The 21,036-nt window shown below is 40.0% G+C and overlaps 1 protein-coding gene across 9 annotated transcripts in view; it reads right to left on the bottom strand.

The window, feature by feature from the left end:
• The window catches only part of BABAM2 (BRISC and BRCA1 A complex member 2), a 488,359-nt gene that overhangs the window by 370,104 nt on the left and 97,219 nt on the right, over positions 1-21,036 (bottom strand). For all 9 annotated transcript variants that reach the window (XR_016229520.1, XM_017340849.4, XM_002709945.6 and 6 more), the window contains one exon: positions 8,776-8,870. Coding sequence is in view for 7 of the 9 variants with exons in the window: in XM_017340849.4 (XP_017196338.1) it covers positions 8,776-8,870 (95 nt within the window). In the remaining 2 variants the exon portion in view is untranslated. The remainder of the gene's footprint in view (positions 1-8,775; positions 8,871-21,036) is intronic.

The raw sequence follows: 21,036 nt of genomic DNA on the forward strand, positions 1-21,036 counted from the left end.
AGACATTTGAAAAGTAAAAATAGCATTCTATTTTGTTGCAGTCTAGGCACTTGGAAGTAGGTACACCATACATCTGGATGGCATTTTTGTATTGTGTGACATACAGTCCTATTCAGCTCAGTGCCTTCTTAGCATATATTTTATGTATGCAGGGAGGGGATGGGAACTTGTCAAAACACTCAAAAGGTGTCTTAGAGCAAACATTTAGATACCACATCCTACATCACAGGACCTGGATTCAAATCCCCAGCTATGACCCCTATGACCTCTTGGAAGGCAGTAGTGATGGCTCATGCAAGTGGTTTCAAAAATATAAAACATACTTTTCTCATTTAAATTTATAATATATCTTCCTCCTTTGTCCAACTTTATTTTAAATTGCAGTGAATTACCATTAGTACTTTGGGGAAAAGAATTTCACAATGCCCTTTGAGATAGCTGAACATACCACAGGGTATTGCAAAACACAGGCTGAAAAACAGCTTTAGAGGTTCTGTTGACAGTTTTCTCCACTAAGTTTCTATAAAACTAATTTTTTCTATTATTTTGAAATTTTAATCTAAAGCAATTTTAGTCTTGAAAATCTGCAAGTTCCTGAAGTACTATAATACTTTAAAGGAAACCTGCTCCTCTGATAAGCATGTTCTACACACCAAATACTCTTCTAGGCACTAGTACTCAGTAAACTGATTCCAAATTCTACTGAAGCTTCCACTCCAGCAAAGGACAATGATAACCCACTATCCCAGTCTGCCTGAGATGGCATGGATTTTTGTTCAGTTGTTGTTGTTGTTGCTGCCTTTGTATTAAACATCCCAAGTACCACAAAAATCCCTCAGTCTCAGGTAAATCAGGGTGGCTGGTCATCCTAGCAGAGACAGACACCAAACAAAAATCAATGGGAAATTATCAAATGGGGATACGTGCAATGAAGAAAAGAGAGCAAGGTAAAGAGTAGAGAGTACAAGGGAAGCTGTTGCTATTTGTTTTTAGGGAATCTCTCATAGAATGTCATCCAAGGAGGGGAGCAAGCCACTCAGAAACTGGGGGGAAGTGGGAGGGGCCAGCGCTGTGGCCTAGTGGATAAAGCTGCCACCTGCAGTGCAGGCATCCCATATAGGTACCAGCTGCTCCACTTCCTAGTCAGCTCTCTGGGAAATCAGCAGAGAATGGCCCAAGGACTTGGGGCCCCTGCACCTGTGAGGGAGACCTGGAAGAAGCTCCTGGTTCCTGACTTCGAATCAGCCCGGTTCCGGCCACTGCAGCCATTTTGGGAGTGAACCAGTGGATGGAAGACCTCCCTCTCCCCCCTCCTCCTCCCCCTCCCCCTCCCCCTTCCTCTCCCTCTCTCTGCCTCTCTGTGGCTCTGCCTTTCAAATAAATAAATCTTAAAAAAAAAAAAGAAACAAACCAACCAACCAGGGGAAGAGTTACAGGCAGAGTGAGTGAAAATGGAGAACAGCAGATGGAAAGGCCTGTTTTGCTGGAGAGTGAGCACAGAACAGAACAGAACAGAACAGAAGGTTAGAGAAGCAATCAGGTGACATTGATCCAGCAGTGAGGGTACCCAGCACAAGTTCCAACTCCTTTATGACTTTAATCCCACAATTCCAACCTACAATAATATTCCTTTCTCATTTATAATAGAGCCTCTGTCTTCTTTATTGATCATCTTTTCATCTCACATTATACAATGTTTATAAAAACACTACTTAAACTATCCCAAAGCACTCCTTTATATTAGGTATTGCAACATTTAATTCTGTACTACCAACATCTATTTGTTTTCATGTGTCTGCCTTTCCTTCCTGATATTCAACCTCCTTGAGATACAGTTCCATATTACACACTGTTGAATACATAGTGTGCAACCAATAAATACCAATGGGTAAGATTTTCCTCAATTTGGCTTTTCTTGACTCTCTTGCTTTTTCATTAGCAAAAGAGGGTGCCTGTAAGTTAACACACATGAAATGGCACATGAAATAGTATGATGAACAGATAGAATAGAACACAGTAAAAGAATAGCTACTGATAAACTGCACTGCAAGAATGGTTCTTTAATCAGCAAATGCTTAGGATTTGAGGCTCTGAGAAAAAGTGCTAACAACAAAAAGCTCTAGAAATAACAACCTCTCAAATCAAGAATCAACTCTAAGTGTCCCCCAAAAATACTTCTGAATTCCGATTATCAAGATGATTTTCCCAAAACCAAATTAACCACTTCTCTGCTACATAATCTATGTTGTAAATGGCTCATCTTTTCATGCTATCAAATAAAAACTGTGCATCTATCTGCCTGACTAGCCAGAAATACATCTAAAGTATATAGGTCCACTGCCCAGGACCTAAGTCATAATATTAATTAATGTAAAGTTAAATGGTTTGATGGTTGTATTACTAGAATATATAACAGGAAGCAATAGAGCAAATTCTTAACAAATCTACTAGAATGTATGATGACTTACCTTAAAAGTAGATCTGCGAAATAATACAAGCTTACTGCAATGCTGCTTCCATTTCTATCTTAGGAACTATTCTAAACTCAGTTTATGAGCTCAAAAACACAAAAAGCAATGTCACTATTTCATATAGACATCTCAATAAATTGATTTACCTCAAAAAAAAAAAACAGGAAGAGATAAATAACTATAAAGAGATTTTTCTCCAATTAAGAAGAAAAGTTTTATAGGAAAAGTTAAAGTTAGAAGATTTTGGATACAAGAACAATGTACACAAATAAACTGTGATTCTATATAGTAATAATGTAAAACTAAAAATGATATTAAGAAATAATTCTGGGGCTGACATAGTGGCACAGTGGCTTAAGTCGCTGCCTGTGACACTGGTATCCCATGTGAGTCCCAATTCAAGTTCTGCCTGCTCCACTTCCAGTCCAACTCCTTGATAATGAACCTGGAAAATCGGTAGAAGATAGCCCAAGATCTTGGGACCCTGCCACCCACATGGGAGACAAAGGCGGAGTTCCAAGCTCTTGGCTTTTTCCTGGCCCAGTCCCAGCCATTGCAACCATCTGGGAGTAAACTAGTAGATCAAATATCTCTCTCTCTTTTCCACTCTCTTCTCTCTCTGCCTCTCAAACCCCCCATCACTGCCTTTCAAATAAATCAACATTTTTAAAAGGAGAGAAAGAATTCCATTTACAATAGCATCAAAAAATAACATTCTTAGGAATAAATGAGCAACAGTACAAAACTTATAATTTAAAAACTACAAAAATATTATTCATGGGGCTGGCGCTGTGGTGCAGAAGGTTGATCCTCCGCTGGCGGGGCCGGCATCCCATATGGGCACTGGTTCTAGTCCCAGCTGCTCCACTTCAAGTCCAGCTCTCTGCTATAGCCTGGGAAAGTAGAAGATGGCCCAAGTCCTTGGGCCTCTGCACCCATGTGGGAGACCAGGAAGAATCGCCTGGCTCCTAGCTTCGCCTCGGCGCAGCTCTGGCCGTTGCGCCCATTTGGGGAGTGAACCAACAGAAGGAAGACCTTTCTCCCTGTCTCTCCCTCTCACTGTCTGCAACTCTAACTCTCAAATAAAATAAATTTAAAACATCTTTAAAAAATATTATTCAAATAAATTAAGGAAGGCCACAAATAATTATTCAAAGGGGTCAAAGAAGGCCTTAAATAAGGACATATTTTTTTCAGAAGAAGAAATATTGTTAAAACAGCAATAATCTCTAAATAAATTTATAGATTCAATGTAAGCCCTAACAAAATCCTAGATGACTTCTACACAGAAATTCACAAGCTGATCCTAAGATTCATATAGAAAAGCAAGGGACTCATAATAGCCGAAGAAATTCTGAAAAAAAAATAAGATTCAATTGGGAAAAACTTACATTTTCCAATTTTAAAACTTATAATAAACCATGGTAGTCAATACATTATAGAATTGGAATAACAGACATAAGGTCAGGGAAATAGAATTGAGAGCCTGAAAATAAACTCTCACATTTATATTCAGTTGAGTCTTAACAAGAATGCCAAGATAACTCAATAAAGGAAAAGCAGTCTTTCTAATAAATTATGTTGAGATATCTGGTTATCAACTTAGAAAACAATGAAGTGGGACCCCAAACTCACACCATAAATAAAAATAAACTATCAAACTCTTCAAGGAAAACATAAGAGTAAATCTTCCCAACATTGTATTAGGTAATAGTTTCTTAGATATAAAACTAAAGCACAAGCAACAACAACAATAAAAATAGATAAAGCAGACTTCACCAAAAACTTTTGTCTTTCAAATGTCTTTACCTAGAAAGTAAAAAAACAACCCACAGAATAAGAGAAAATTTGGCAAATCATACATCTGATAAAGGACTCATATCCAGAATACTTAAAGAACTCTTAGAAGTCAAAAACAAAGAATCAAATAACCCAATTAAAAATGGGCAAAAGGTCTACATAGACATTTCTCCAATGAACATATCTAAATGGCTAATAAACACACAAAAAGATGTTCAACATCATTAGCTACCAGGGAAACACAAATCAAAACCACAACAACATACCATTTCACACCCACTAGAAAGGCTACTATCAAAAGACAGATAACAAATGTTGGTAAGGATGTAGAGAGAGCGGAATCCTTATGTATTGCTGGTGGGGATGCAAATGATTTAGTCACTTTTGAAAACAGTCTGGTAGTTTCTCAAAAAGTGAAATGTAGAGTCACCATTTGGACCTGCAATTCAATTCCTTAAGGATATATCCAAGAAAAAAAAAAAATATGTCCATACAACAGCAGTAGTTATAGAACCAAAAAATGGAAACAACCCAAATGCCCATCAAGTAACAAGTGGATAAATAAAATGAGGCATGGACAATGAAATATTACTTGGCATTAAAAATAAAAGCAATGTATACGATATGAAAACATCATGCTAAGTGAAAGCAGTCGGAAAGATCCATATAATATATGATTTCATTTATATGAAATATCCAGAGTAGGCAAAGCCAGAAAGAATGCATGGTTGGGGGTTAGGGTTTCTTTTTAGGGTGATGACTGTTCTAAATTTGTGATGATAGTTGTACAATTCTGCAAACACACAAAAAACCATGGAATTATACACTTTACATAGGTGAATTATATGGTAAATAAATTATATCTCAATGAAGCCGTTATTTTAAAAAATTAAAGCTCTCTTCAAAATGAAAAATGATAGCTCACTGAAAGTAATATCATGGCCTTCAGTTGGAGGAGACTGTACTGTAAAAGATGATTCAATCAGTGGTTCCTAATAGCAATTTATAGCATAATGCATAAAAATAAACTAATACCAGAGAATTTACCAGTCTTTGGGGTCCCCAAAGTATCTAATTCATTAAGTTTAGTGGAGGCCCAGACATACACATTTTTAAAGGCTTCCAAAATTATCCTAATGTATAGTCACACTTGGTAGCCACTGGGCCACTGAAGTGGCTTTCTCAATGATTTTTAAGATTCTCTGGTATCTCTGAGCTAGCCACTTCTAGATCTGGTATCTATCTAGCATTTGACATTTATCTGAAAATATCAAGTTCCTTAACAGAACTCAACTCCCTGAATGAATAATCTGGCCTAGAAAGGGCAGCTTCATCTGATAGATTAGAACACCTCAAATATTTCAGCCACCTGTATATTTCAGCCACCTCAAATCTTTTTTTTTTTTTTCAAAAGGAGTGGTGTAAATAAATAAATAAAAGAGTATATATATACACACACATATATATTCTCTAAAATTATATTTCTCAAACTGGGCCACATTGAAAAGTCCATTTTTCTTAAATATTGAATATTTATGTTTAAAAATACAGGTATATTATAGAATCAAATGTAAATTTTAAGACAGATCAAAAGCTTCAAAGGAACTCTATTTGCCACACAGAGTACTTTGGACTACACACCAACGGTGCATATTCATTCCTTTCTCAATGAGCAGTACTTCATCCAACTGCAGGCATTCTGTCTTCCACTCCATGGGTGATGAACTGTATAATCCCCCTTCATTCAGAGCCATATGTAGGGTAGTCACGTGATTACTGACTGTGCTCTGAGTACCTCAAAAAAGTGGCAGGGCAGGGGTTTGAACTAAAACCAAAAACTAAACCATAACCTGCTAACAGCTGAATAAAAAGTCCTTCACAGACAAGATAAGCTGAGGGAAATGTCTGAGAAGGATCAAGCCTTCTCATTTATCCCCATTCTAATGTTTTAACCAGGTAAAAATCAAGCACAACTTTTTTTTTTTTTTTTAAGATTTTATTTATTTATTTGAGAGGTAGAGTTACAGAGAGAAAGGTCTTCCATCCACTGGTTCACTCCCTAGATGGACACAATGACCAAAGCTGAGCTGATCCAAAACCAGGAACCAGGAGCTTCTTCCAGGTCTGTCATGCCAGTACAAGGGCCCAAGAACTTCGTCCATCTTCCACTGCCTTCCCAGGCCATAGACTGCAGCGAGATAAGAAGAGGAGCAGCCAGGACACAAACCAACACCCATATGGGACTCAGGTGCCACAGGCAGAGGCACAGCCCACTACATCACAGCACCGGCCCCTTGAGCAACAACTTTTAGGACTAATGGCCATAACCTAGCTAGTGGAGGGTGCACTCTAGTTGTTTATCTGGGCTTGCCCAGCTTACTGGTCCATGAAGAAGCCCTGGATAAGCCACCTGAGACCTTAGATTAACTATCACTGAAGAGGAGTTTCCCTAGATTTGCAATTTTCTCTTAGGTTCAGTGCTTTGACTTCCTGGCTGTACTTTTTCAGCTAATTTCTCAAAAACATTTGTGGTAACTTTACTCAAAAGCTAAACATCTTGTGTGAGGGAATGACGTAAGCAAATTTGAAGAAGCTCTGGTGTGTATGGGTATATTGCAGAAGAGAGTATTGACAGATTTTTGAAATCTAAGTTAATATAAGAAAGGGCTAGAAAGGGTTAGAACAGTGAATTGGGACAAGATTGGGTAGTACATTTAAGGCAGGACTAGGAGCCACTGAAGGAAATGATGAAAGGAGTGACAATGTGTTCAGTGCAATAGACTAAGGAGAGATTGAAGACCAGAAATGAGGATGGCTGAGAGAAGGGGCTTTGAGCTAGTGCTATGCGACAAGGAATGCTGCCATACTTCCTTCCCACTTTTGTGCCGTTCTTCAAGAGTGACCACAAATCTCACTTCTACTGTAAAGTTTTTTTCTGGTTGCTTTCTGTAAATTCCTAGGGCACTCAGCCTATAGCACATCTTCAATGTCTGACGTACACAACCCTCCACTGCCTAATTCAATATAAGAAAGGCCTACAGTGACACTTCTGCCTCATTTTCTCCAGGTAAGCACCTCAGATCACCTCAGATTTAAGAAGGGGTAAAGAGATAACCCATGGCATCTGAAGGAGTCATGTTTAACTTATAATATTTAAGATTTAAATAAAACAACAGCTTGTGTACAATTACTGCAAACTTCACAACAAACCTATTCTACTCTTGTTAACAGTATTTTTAACAGTTGTGGTCTAAAATTTAAGCTAGTTCTTTAACTGGGTAAATACTTCCCCTTTAAAAAAGGAGAGGTTTGGGGTCAACTTCAAAGTATTCTTAAGCCATCGAAATTTTAATTACAAAACTGCAACAAGACAAAAAATTCCAAAAAGCAAAACTAAGAACAGAGTGTTAGGGGGCCAGCGTTGTGGCACAGTGGGTTAACGCCCTGGCCTGAAGTGCCAGCATCCCATATGGGCACTGGTTTGAGACCCAGCTGCTCCACTTCCAATCCAGCTCTCTGCTATGGCCTGGGAAAACAGTAGAAGATGGCCCAGGTCCTTGGGCCCCTGCACCCACGTGAGAAACCCGGAAGAAGCTCCTGGCTCCTGGCTTTGGATCGGCACAGCTCTGGCCATTGCAGCCAATTGAGGAGTGAACCAGATTTTGGAAGACCTCTCTCTCTCTCTCTCTCTCTCTCTTCTCTGCCTCTCCTCTCTCTGTAACTCTGACTTTCAAATAAATAAATAAATCTTTTAAAAAAAAATAGAGTGTTAAACAATAATTAAATCTCTTACCACATATATGACAGTAAACTCAATATAAGAAAGAAAAGAAACAAGTCTTTTTGTCTGATCAGAACCATTTAAACAAAATGGCACATGTTTTTCTTTAGCAGCCACGCAAACCATACAACTTTTAAATAAACCGCATGTGTTCGGACAAGTACCAGCGCCCACGTCCCTAGTGGTAAGTATTCCTGCTTTACTTCCAGGAACATTTTATTTCATCTACAAAGATTCTGGTCTTGCTTCATAAGGAACACTTAATCTAGTGCTCACTCATTTGATAATCATACTGAGATAATGTGGGGACAAGGCCAAATTTGCCACTTTTACTTCTATGTAAAACAGTTCTTGAAGAGCCAGGAAATACTCTCCTAACAAGCTTGATGATGAAGTGTTGGTAAACATTAGAAAATTGATTGCAGGCAAGAAATATGAAGTTGAAACAAAGAAAATGTTTTCAACATGTCTCTGTAAACTGGAGTAAAATCATCTCAACCAATATGTTAGAGACTTTCATTAATTCAAAAGAGTCTGAAAGTAAAAGTCTAATAAAAAATTTCTTGTTCAATTCTTAATACATCAGAAGAATTCTTAGTACATCAAAGAAAATAAGGGCAGAAAAACATCACATGTTTGACAAATTTATCCATTAAGCAGTTGTCAAAAGCAAATTTTGTTTTCAACAACTGAAGACCATTCAAACAAGCCTGTGCTACTCACGTGCAGCGCACAGGGGTCTGGCAGGAACTCAGCATCCTCTCCAAAGATAAAATCAGGGGGCAGCTCTGGGTACTGGGCATTGAAAATGATGTCCCCTGAAAGAAAAGAAAAATCACAGGCCCTCCTTATATTTTCTTGCTAATGCATGAGTGGGCTTAAGAATGCATCAGAAAAATTTCCTAAATAAATTTATATTAGTTTAAGAAAAAAAGGTTAAAAACATTTACTGAAAGATTAATACTTAAATAAAAGAATTGACATTCTCTTTTAAATTAATATATCCAAGTAACCCAAGAAAAGCTTTACCTGCTAATGCACTATGAATATAAACACCCAAACAGAAACAAGCAGCCACATCCAAAGCACATGCCGATGATTTTTTAGAAAACATTATTGTCTAAGAACTGCCTGCTAATTATCAAGTTCTGAATTCTTTAGATTTGTTTCTTCCTAAGTGAAAGGGAGTACTACAGAACTTTTGTGTCATAGATTTATTGAGGGAAGAAAAAGAAATACACACCAAGCACTGTGCCTGTCCCCCATGAGCACTCAACAGAGCACTCCTGTCATTAGGAGGAGGAAGCTTTTGAAACATAAGATAAACTTCAAAGTCACATAGATAAATCTGTGTTATAAATTCTTCTCTCTCTATTTTTTTCTAGCTCCTCCTTTTGTTCCCTTTTTTTCCTTTGCTCCCCCCAGAACATCTTCACTATTCTGCTAATAGTAACAAGCAGATTCGCTTATCAATAATCTCTAAGTGGGTTTGTAGTATAGGAAGGTGTGTGTATTTGTGTACATGTGCTCACCTCTGCACACATGCACACAATACAGCTTTATCAGTCCAATATTTTTACTGTGGAAACAATAATCTACATAATGATATCCAAAATTAAACATTCAGACTTCAGTTCTAATTTGAGCCCTTAAATCCCTATGTACTAGGCATTTCAATGCCAAACTCAGCAAATCTAAAAACACAATGATGACTCTCCCCTTTCCCCTAGATGACTTCCTGTTTCTTGGCTAACATTGGAACTCATGCTAAAACTTTAATGTCGCCTTCAACCTTAGACACCCTTCATACTCTTAGAAAACAAATTATCTCGATTTTTCCTCTGAAATGTCTCTAATATGGACCTTTCCTACTGCCAACATCTCTATACAGACATGGATTTCCACGTTCAAACATTCACAGACACTGAATAATAGCCGAACTTTGTTCTAGGCACCATGTTAAGTATTCATGATCAAACAAAGAACCGTGTAATTAAAGAACTGACGGGGAGCAGGCATTTAGCCTAGTGGTTTACAGTCACATGCCTCATCAGAATACCTGGGTTGATTACAAACCCCAGCTCCTCAATCCAGCTTCCTGTCAGTAGAGAACCTAGAATGCAGTGGTGATGGCTCAAATAATTGAGTTCTTGCAACTAACGTGGGAAACCTGAATTGTGCGGTCAGCTGCCATCTCCAGCCCTGGACCACTCTCACCCATTGTGAGCACTCAGGAGTGAACCAGCAGATGGGAGCTTCTCTCTCTCTCTCTCTCTCTCTCTCTCTCTCTCTCACACTTTCTCTCTCTCTCTCTCTCTCCACTTCTCAAATAAAAAACTGATAAGTCAAAAGACTGAAAGAACTAATGTCCTTTTAAGTCATGTTGCAGTAACAGAACCAGTTGCCTCCAGTCCATAATGCTATAACTAAGTAAATTTTTTTAAGATTTTTTATTTATTTGACAGGTAGAGTTACAGAAAGAGAGAGAGAGAGAGAGACAGAGACAGAGAAAGGTCTTCCCTCCGTTGGTTCACTCTCCAAATGGCCGCAATGGCTGGAGCTGCACCAATCCGAAACCAAGAGCCAGGTGTTCCCTCCTGGTTCCCCATGAGTATGCAGGGGCCCAAGCATCTGGGCCATTCTCTACTGCTATCCCAGGCCACAGCAGAGAGCTGGACTAGAAGAGGAGCAACTGGGTCTAGAACCAGTGCCCACAAGGGATGCTGGTGCCGCAGGTGGAGGATTAACCTAGTGCGCCACAGCGCCGGCCCCATAACTAAGTAAATTTTAAAGCACTATTTTCCCAAAAACTTTGGAACTCAGAAAACTTCAATGATTCCCTAAGCCAAATGGAATAAGGGTAAACTTTTCCAACTTTTATTTAAGGCCTCTAAAATATAATGTTCCTACCTATTTATCCACCCTGCTCGCCTATCTACAAACCAAAATCGATCTTTATTCCAGTCAGTGTGATCTGCCCAGCTAAAATGTTCTTTCCCCTTGATCAGCTCTCACCACCCTGTATAAGCCCATTCATATTACTCTCTTGCAATGAAGGCATAATAAATCTGGAAAACAATGATCACTGTTATCTGCAATTCAACAGTACTGATTAGCTACGACATTCACTTGAGTATTTAATTATATACAGTCTTATATTGTTTTATCGCTCTATTAATTTAAAACTTTCACAGTAAGCACAACATAGCAGTGAGGCACCGTAAGACATTATATCAATTTAAAGATTTTTGTCCTCCACAGCTTACATTTAGTGAGGAAGATACATACACAGAACCACAAGAGTTCGTAAAGTTCATAGAAAAATGTAATTAAAAGATAATGTAGGGGCAGGTTTGTGGCACAGTGGTGAAATTGCCACTTGGGATACACGCATCTCATATCAGAGTGCCTGCATTCCAGCCTATGCTTCCTATCCCTACCCAGCTTCCTGCTAATGCACACCTTGGGAGACACAGGTGATGGCTCAGGTACCAGGGTCCCTACCACCCAAGTGGGAGACCCAGATAGAGCTCCAGGCTATTTTAGAAAATTCATGGAAATAAAATTAAAAGATGAGTTTATTTTGTGGAGAAAATCTTTTGAAATTCAGTGACTTTTTCCTATATATTTCCCATGAATATCCCTATATATGGATCTCAAAATTTTTTCTACCAAAATAAACTTATCTTTTATTCCATTTCCACAAAATTTTTGAAGCACTCTCTTGTGTGTGTTTGTTGTGTGCCATGTGTCTTCTTTATCTAACTAAAACGCAGCAAAAAAGAAAGATAAATTAGACTTCATCAAAATTAAAAACTTGGGGCTAGAGCTGTGGTGCAGCAGGTTAAAGCCCCAGCCTGCAATGCCAGCATCCCATATGGGCGCAGGTTCTAGTCCCAGCTGCTCCACTTCTGATCCAGCTCCTTGCTATGGCCTGGGAAAGCAATAGAAGATGGTCCAAGGCCGGCGCCGCGGCTCACTAGGCTAATCCTCCACCTAGCAGTGTCGGCACACCAGGTTCTAGTCCCGGTCGGGGCACCGGATTCTGTCCCGGTTGCCCCTCTTCCAGGCCAGCTCTCTGCTGTGGCCCGGGAAGGCAGTGGAGGATGGCCCAAGTACTTGGGCCCTGCACCCCATAGGAGACCAGGAGAAGCACCTGGCTCACCTGGCTCCTGCTTTTCTCTCTGCCTCTCTCACTGTCCACTCTGCCTGTCAAAAAAAAAAAAAAGAAGAAGAAGAAGATGGTCCAAGTCCTTGGGCCCCTCCCTGCACCCATGTGGGAGACCTGGAAGAAGCTCCAGGCTCCTGGTTTCAGGCTGGCCCAGCCCTGGTCATTGTGGCCATTTGGAGAATGAAACAGAGGATGGAAGACCTCTCTCTATGTTTCTCTACCTCTCTCTATAATTTATCTTTTAAAATAAATCTTTAAAAAAATGAAAAACTTCTGTTGTTCAAAGACCACTACCTAGAAAGTTAAAAGATAACTCACAAAATGGGGGAGGGGAGGGGAGGTTCTTTTTTTTTCTTTTTTTTTTCTTTTTTTTCTTTTTTTTTTTTTTGGCAGGCAGAGTGGATACTGAGAGAGAGAGACAGAGAGAAAGGTCTTTCTTTGCCGTTGGTTCACCCTTCAATGGCCACCACGGCTGGCGCGCTGCGGCCAGCGCACCGCGCTGATCCCATGGCAGGAGCCAGGTGCTTCTCCTGGTCTCCCATTGGGCCATCCTCCACTGCACTCCCGGGCCACGGCAGAGAGCTGGCCTGGGAGAGGGGCAACCAGAACAGAATCCAGCGCCCCGACCAGGACTAGAACCCGGTGTGCTGGCGTCGCTAGGTGGAGGATTAGCCTAGTGAGCCGCGGCGCCGGCCAAGGTTATGACAAATCATACATAAAGGACTTCTACCCAGAATATATAAGGAATTTTTACAACTTAACAATAAAAATGCAAATAATCCCATTTAAAAATGGTAAATGTCTGAACAAACTTTTTTTCTTGCAAAAAAGATACATGTATGGCCAATAAGCACATGAAAAAATGCTCAACATCATTAACCTTCAAGGAAATACAATAAAAATCACAGAGATATCGCTTGAGACCCACTAGGATGGCTACAATCAAAAAGGCAGATAAGAACAAGTATTAGTGAGAATTACAGAACCTGGAACACTCATATACTATTGGGGATGCCGAATGGAGCAATCATTTCTGAGAACAGTCTGGCAGTTCCTCAAAATGTTAAACAGAGAGTTACCATCTGACTCTGCAATTCCACTCCTAGGTATATACCCAAGAAAACTGAATATGCAAGTTTGCAGCAGTATTATTCCCAAAAGCCAGGGGCGGGGCGGGGGGAAGGGGGGATGATCTACAGATAAATAAAATGTGGTATAAACATGCAATTCAACTATAAAAAATAGATTACTGATAAATGCTACAGCATAGATGAAGTTCTATTTTAATTTATTTATTTCCTTTTTATTTGAAAGATAGAAGAAAGAAAGATGGAGGGAGACAGACAGAGAGATCTTCCATCCTACTGCTTGGTTCATTCTCCAAATGCCAGCAACAGCCAGAGATAGACCAGGCAGAAGTCAGGAAGCCAGGAACTCAACCCAGGTCTCCCCCATGGGTGGCAGGGACTCAAGTACTTGAGCTATCATTTGTTGACTCCTGGAATGCACAATGTGGATGGATTTTGAAAACATGCTAAGGAGCACGCACCATGGTGTAGCAGGTAAAGCCACCATCTGCAGTGCTGGAATTCCATGTGGACACCAGTTCCAGTCCCAGCTGCTCCACTTCCAATTCAGCTCTCTGCTATTGCCTGGGAAAGCAGTGGAGGATGGCCCAAGTCCTTGGGCCCCTGAACCCACATGGGAGACCCAACTCCTGGCTCCTGGCTTCAGATCAGCTCAGCTCTGGTCATTGCAGCCATCTGGGGAGAGAACCGGCAGATCAAAGATCTCTCTGTCCGCCTCTGCCTCTCTGTAAATCTGCCTTTCAAATAAATAAATAAATCTTAAAAAAAATACTAAGTGAAAAAACTCAGATACAAAAGGCCATTTATTCTATTATTATTGCAGGATTCCATTTATATGAAATGTCTAGAATATATAAATTCATAAAGACAGAAAGATTAATGGTTGCCAGGAGCTGGGGGTGGAGGAACAGGGATTGAATACTAACGGGTATTAGGTTTCTTTTTGTGATGATGAAAATGTTCTGGAATTAGTGTTGATAGTTGCATAACCTTGTGACTGTACTAAAAACCACTGAATTATATACTTTAAGGGAAAATTGCCTGGTATGTGAATTATATCCAATAAAGCTGTTATTGTTTTTAATCTGATGCAAAAATTTGTCCCTCTCTAAAGAAATTTGATATTAAACACAAATAAATTAAAAAGTGTTTACTGAATGGCTATGGATAAATTTATTTTTTATAAATAAAATCATCTTGAAAATGCAATTTGAGGAGTTCTAATTTAAAGGAACCCTGCAACAAGCTTTTGGAAAGAGTAAGAGGCAAGTGTTCGGACTAGCAGTTATAGGTCTACCTCCTGGATCAGAGTAGCTGCATTCAAGAACCAGGTCCGGTTGCCGACTCCAGCTAATGCCGATGCTGGAAGGCAGTGGTGGTGGCTCAAGCAATGAGTTTCTGCTACCCAGATACCTCCCAGCTTCAGGCTTGCTTAGCCACTCCCCTCCCTCCCCCGACCCGAGACTGGGCATTTGAAAAGTGAACAGCACTTCTGCCACTCAAGCTCTCTTACTTTCTCTCTCTCTCTCAGCTTCTCAAAAGGAAAAAAAAAAAAAAAAAGTAGAAAAATTTTACAAAGATCTTTATTTTTCACGAAGTTTCTCAAATAGGTCCTTTTTAAATTTATTTATTTACTTATTTGAGAGATTCAAAGAGAGACAGATCTCATCTGCTGGTTCATTTCCCCAAATTCCTGCAACAGCAGAGGGCTACACTAGGCTGAAGCTGAGAGTTCAATTCAAGTCTCCCATGTGGGTGGCAAGAACCCAATCACTTGAGCTATCCCCAGTACCTCCCTGGGTCTGCACTAGCAGGCAGCAGGAGTCAAGAGCAGAGCCAGCCAATTCAGGCACTCCACTATAAGACAAAGGGGTGTCGGCCAGCGCCACAGCTCACTAGGCTAATCCTCCGTCTGCAGTGCCAGCACCCTGGATTCTAGTCCCGGTTGGGGCACCGGATTCGGTCTGTCCTGGTTGCCCCTCTTCCAGTCCAGCTCTCTGCTGTGGCCCGGGAAGGCAGTGGAGGATGGTCCAGGTCCTTGGGCCCTGCACCGGCATGGGAGACCAGGAGGAAGCAACCTGGTAGTGGCCATTTTGGGGGTGAACCAACGGAAGGAAGACCTTTCTCTCTGTCTCTCTCACTGTCTAACTCTGCCTGTCAAAAAATAAATAAATAATTTTAAAAAAAAATAAAAAAAGACAAGGGGATGTCAACTGGCATCTCTACTAACATCTGAACCACCAGGTTAAATACCCGGCCCTCAGATGTATCCTTTTAAAGGACATTATTAGAGAATAATAAATGCATATTTTAAAATTTTAGTTGATTTTAAAGAAAATCTGCAAGCAGCAAAAAGTATTTGAATACATAAAGAAGTTTAAACAGAAAAAAAAAAAGAAACATCTTTTGCCAATTATCACACCCTCAACTAAAAGGAACTTTGGGGGTGGTGGGATTACTATATTTTAAATTTAGTAAATGCATTATTTGAGTATTTCTGAAAACAAAGAAGTGAATTTATCTTTCAGAATCCCACACTCTAATCTTTCTAAAATTTCTCAAACTCTTCAACCTCAAAGAACTCCTGTAACATTTGCCTCAATACCCTATGGCCTCTTTGGAATAAACTGTGGCATTGTTTTCTTGCTATGGATAACAGTCAGTAAATCAGTCAAGAGCATTTATTAAAAACCCGCCTTGCACAGAGGCACACATTGGACACCTGGGGAGTGATATAGGAAGTAGAAAACATAGTACCTGACCTCAAGGCCAAGATGGTGGCGAAAAGATCAACACAAATCATATAGAAGAGCAATAACATTGCATTTCCTTTATCTCACCCTAGAGAAGATGATATGAACACAGAGTACAGATTACTTGGATATTGCTTACTTCAACTTTTCATAGGAAGGAAGAGTAGGCAGGGGAACAAAGAAATAAAAATAGGATTCAAGGTGAAATAAGGTAAGGTTTAAAAAAAGAAGAAAGAAACAAAGCACCTGGAATTTCTAGTAGTGTACGACCACCTAACAACAAAATGCTAAGTTCAAGTCTTATTTTTCATTAGTCCCTGAAACTGCAAGGCTATCATTGTGGAACCATTGGATAAGAAATTCCTTTTTTTTTTTTTTCCCCCAAATACCCACCTACAGTGCTTCCCAGCTATGAGATAGTTTACATTTGCATGTGTGTGAGGGTGTCAGAAAGGCCTAGTCACCAGATCTGTAGAGAGGGCCCTATGTCCTTGCCAATTCCAGAAGAAACACAGCCTTATTCCTCACCATGAAGTAACCGTTACAGGGGCTGGCACTGAGGCATAGTGGGTTGGGCCAAGGCCTGCAACACCGGCATCCCATATGCAAACACCAGTTCTAGTCCTAGTTGTTCCACTTCCAATCCTGCTGGCGCAGAAGAAGACAGCCATGTGCCTGGGCCCCTAACACCCATGTGGCAGACTCAAATAGAGTTCCCAGATCCTAGCATTGCCCTGGCCATTGCAGCCACTTGCGAAGTGAACCAGTGGATGAAAGATTCCTTTCTTGGGGCTGGCATTCTGGTGTAGTGGGTAAAGCCACCGCCTGCAGTGCCAGGACCCCACATGGGTGCCGATTCAAGTCCCAGCTGCTTCACTTCTGATCCAGCTCTCTGCTGTGGCCTGGGAAAGCAGTAGAAGGGGGCCCGTGGGAAGACCCACAAGAAGCTCCTGGCCCCTGGCTTCAGATCAGTGCAGCTCGGGCTGTTGTGGCCATCTGGGGAATGAACCAGCAATTGGAAGAAATCCGCCCACCCCACCCCACCTCTCTGTAATTCTCCCTATCAAGTAAATAATTAAATCTTTTTCTAAAAAAAGATTAAATAACTGCCAGGTAAACATACTTTCAAACAATTCAAACAAACCATTCAAACAGTAAATAATGAGAATTTTGCCAAAGATGGAAGAATTCCTCTTATCAGTTGCTTCATGTAACAATTACTTAGTGAAACTCTAAGAATGAGAAGGGGGGTCCGACTAGAATCTTGCAGAAATACCAGGCTGAAGGAAATTCTCCAGAAAGGCAAGTTTAAGCAACAGTTTTACAGAAGTCTCTCTAGGGGCAACTCATTTCTTTTTCTTTTTTCTTTTTTTTACAGGCAGAGTTAGACAGTGAGAGAGAGACAGAGAAAGGTCTTCCTTCCGTTGGTTCACCCTCCAAATGGTGCTACAGCTGGCGCACTGCACCGATCCAAAGCCAGGAGCCAGGTGCTTCTCCTGGTCTCCCATGCAGGTGCAGGGCCCAAGGACTGCCTTCCCGGGCCACAGCAGAGAGCTGGCCTGGAAGAGGAGCAAACGGGACAGAATCCGGTGCCCCGACCAGGACTAGAACCCGGGGTGCTGGCGCCGCAGGCGGAGGATTAGCCAAGTGAGCGGCGGTGCCGGCCGAGGCAACTCATTTCTAAGAGTTAACTCTAACTCTTAATATTAAGAATTTAAGTTCTCTCTCTTTGAAAGTTCTGCTCACTGGTTCTTCAGGCTTTATGAACAACATTTAATTTCTCTTTAATATCATAGTCCTTCAATTATTTGGAGTTCTCATAAACTCTCAATCCCGTCATGAGTCACCTCTTGGCCAAGCTAAATATCCCAGTTTCCTTCACTATTCCTCATCTAGCTTGGTCTTCGTTTCCTTTATTATCTTGCTCTTTACACTTTAAATGTGTACCAGCAGTTTGTCCCCAGTGCTCTTAGAGGATAATATCCAGTACTAAACATAGGATTCCAAGTGTGCTCTAAAGAGCACAGAAACAAATAAAATCCTTGCCTTCATTTTAGATACTAAGCTTCCATTGATAAATACCACTGTAAGTTGAAATAGCTTTTGGCAGCCACATCAGCAGTGATTCATGGTATGCTTCTATCAACTGAAAAGTCCCACGATTTTTATATATGTACTATGCTAAGCTATATATCCCTTATTCTTGATCAGGGAAGCTGATTTCAAAATCCATTTCAGAATTTTAACTTTATCACCATAATATTGCAACCCTGTAAGAGTTACCTATTTACAGCCCATCATAATATTCTTAGATTCTACTCCCATTGGAGTTGGCACTCTGAATTTCAAGTCATAAAGAGATTGGCTAAGCATGTTCCTGGCAACCTCCCTTTTTGGAAGCCACAATTCAATTAATCTGTATCTCTTGGGCATAATTATTTAAACAACACTATCTACCAAATAATACCATAAACCTGAAAATTCATCACAAGGACATCATCACAAGTTTGTGGAGAAATCTGTCAAATGCCTCAATGATATCCTTATTCTGTTTTGCCTATAACTTCAAATCATTAATGATTCAATTGCACTGCATGCTTTTTGTCTTAAACTTGAGGTTGGATTTCAATTCCAATATCAAAGGGAAAGACCTTAGGGAATGATCATATCTGAGACTTGGCATAATCTGAACTACAAATTAGGCTCTCAAAACACACCTTACTAGAAAGGATGGAATTAGGGGCAGCTAAAGTTAGGCCATTTGTCTCTTCTTTGTAAGACTTCCTTTTCCCTGATCCATAACTCTAGATTACAGACCTCACCTAATCCTTCTGCTGCATTTCTAGTATCTGAAAGTGTGGTGTGTACTAGAAATGATAGTGCAAGCCACATACATAGTTTAATTTAGTAGCCATCTTCAATGACTAAAAAAAATGAAATTGTTAACTATTTTAAAATTTTTATATGTAGTAAAACTCACCTTTTTGAGACACTGAGTTGATAGAGATTTGTTTACATACAGTGTCAACACAATTATGATACAGAATAATTCTATCACTCTCTAAAATATTCTCCTACTATTGCTTTGTATTTGAACTCCCCCCATTCTTTATCCCTGCCAACCTCTAATTTTTTGTCTCGCTAGTTTGTATTTCCAAAATGTCATACATCAAGAATCATATATGCAACCTTTTGAGACTGGCTTCTTTTATTAATTTTATTAATATAAAAAGAAAAATTTCATGTATTTCATAGGTAGAATTCTAAGAAGATAACCATACTTCCCTTCTTCCTTCTCACCCCCCCTCAATCCCCCTTCCTTCCTTGCTTTCTTTTATTTTTTTGCAAAAACATAATTTCAATCCATTCTATAATCACAAGCTTAATGCAGCACTACTCATAAAATTCAACAAGTAGAAAGGCCACAGTCACACCAGAGTATAAATAAGAACTAAAAACAACAAATCACAAGATGTCCACTTCATTCCTATACATTTTTTATATTCCATATTAACTGCCACATATCAGAAAAAATATATGATATTTGTCTTTTTGGGGCTGGCTTATTTCACTAAGCATAATGGTTTCCAGTTGACCCATTTTGTTGTAAAAGACAGGATTTCATTCTTTTTTATGGCTGAGTATCTTTCCTCAGCTTAAGGCATTTGAGACTCTGCCAAATTACTGCAAATATCAACAGATTGTTCCTTTACAGAGTCCTCAGACAACTGCTGTATATATTCTTTAGGTATTCTAGGGTTTTTAATTATAACCATAAAAGAGAGAGGATAGGGGCCGGTGCTGTGGACTAGTAGGCTAAGCCTCCACCTCCAGCACGACATCGCATAGGGCGCTGATTCAAGTCCCAGCTGCTCCTCTTCTGACCCAACTCTCTGCTTATAGCCTGGGAAAGCAGTGGAAGATGGCCCAAGAGCTTGGGCCCCTGCAGCAGTGTGGGAGACCTGGAAGAAGAGCCAGGTGCCTGGCTTTGGATCTTCCTAGCTCAAGCCATTGCAGCCATTTGGCGAATGAACCAGCAGATGAAGTTCCTTCTTTCTGTCTCTCCCTCACTCTATAACTCTACCTCCTAAAGAAATAAGTAAAATCTTAAAAGAGAGAGAGAGAATAGAAGCGTATTCAATCTTTCTTTCCCACTGATAACTAAACTTAATAATAAAGTTAAGAAATTAAAATTAACTAACCTCAATAATATTATTTTATTTAGCCAATAATATGGGGCAGGTGTTTGGCTTAGCAGTTAATACGCTACCCATATCTCACCTTAGAGTGCCTGGGTTTAATTCCCAACTCGCTCCTGGTTCCTGCTAATACAGATTCTAGGAGACAGCACTAATGGACCCAAGTAATTGGATTACTGCCACCCATGTGGAAGAAGACCTGGATCAAGTTCCTAGCTCCCTGCTTCAGCTCAGGCCAGGGGGCTGTTGTGGGCCTTTGATGAGTGAACTAGCAAACAAAATCTCTTGTTCTTGTCTCTTGTTCATTCGTGTTCTCTCTCTCTCTCTCTCTCTCTCTCACCTCTTCCAGTAAGAAAAGAAATACGTAATCAATATAAAAGTTATCAATGAGATAGTCTACATTCTTTTTAATATAACACTTCAGAATCAGATGTGTTATGTCACACTTAAAGCACATCTCCATTTAGACAAGCCACAATGAAAGACTCCATGGCCACATGTGACCAGTAGCAACTATACTGCACAATCTAACAAAACTGATTAGGAAAAAAGAGAATGAAGAGAAGAGAATGAAGAAGTCATCCAATTTTCCATGGCCACCTGCAGACAATATGTTCTCACTACTGTATTAGGTAGCATATCGTATTGCTAGGTAGTTATTAGTTGCTGGAAAATGTTCCTTCTTTCATCGATCATGAAATCTTTACCCATTAGGAAAACTCTAAGCATTACTCTACATGGTAGTCCCTAAATCATCAGCAGGTAACTACTAC

The sequence above is a fragment of the Oryctolagus cuniculus genome, chromosome 2, assembly GCF_051225735.1.
Source record: "Oryctolagus cuniculus isolate XC-2025 breed Fujian yellow rabbit chromosome 2, ASM5122573v1, whole genome shotgun sequence".
NCBI classification, from domain to species: Eukaryota; Metazoa; Chordata; class Mammalia; order Lagomorpha; family Leporidae; genus Oryctolagus; species Oryctolagus cuniculus.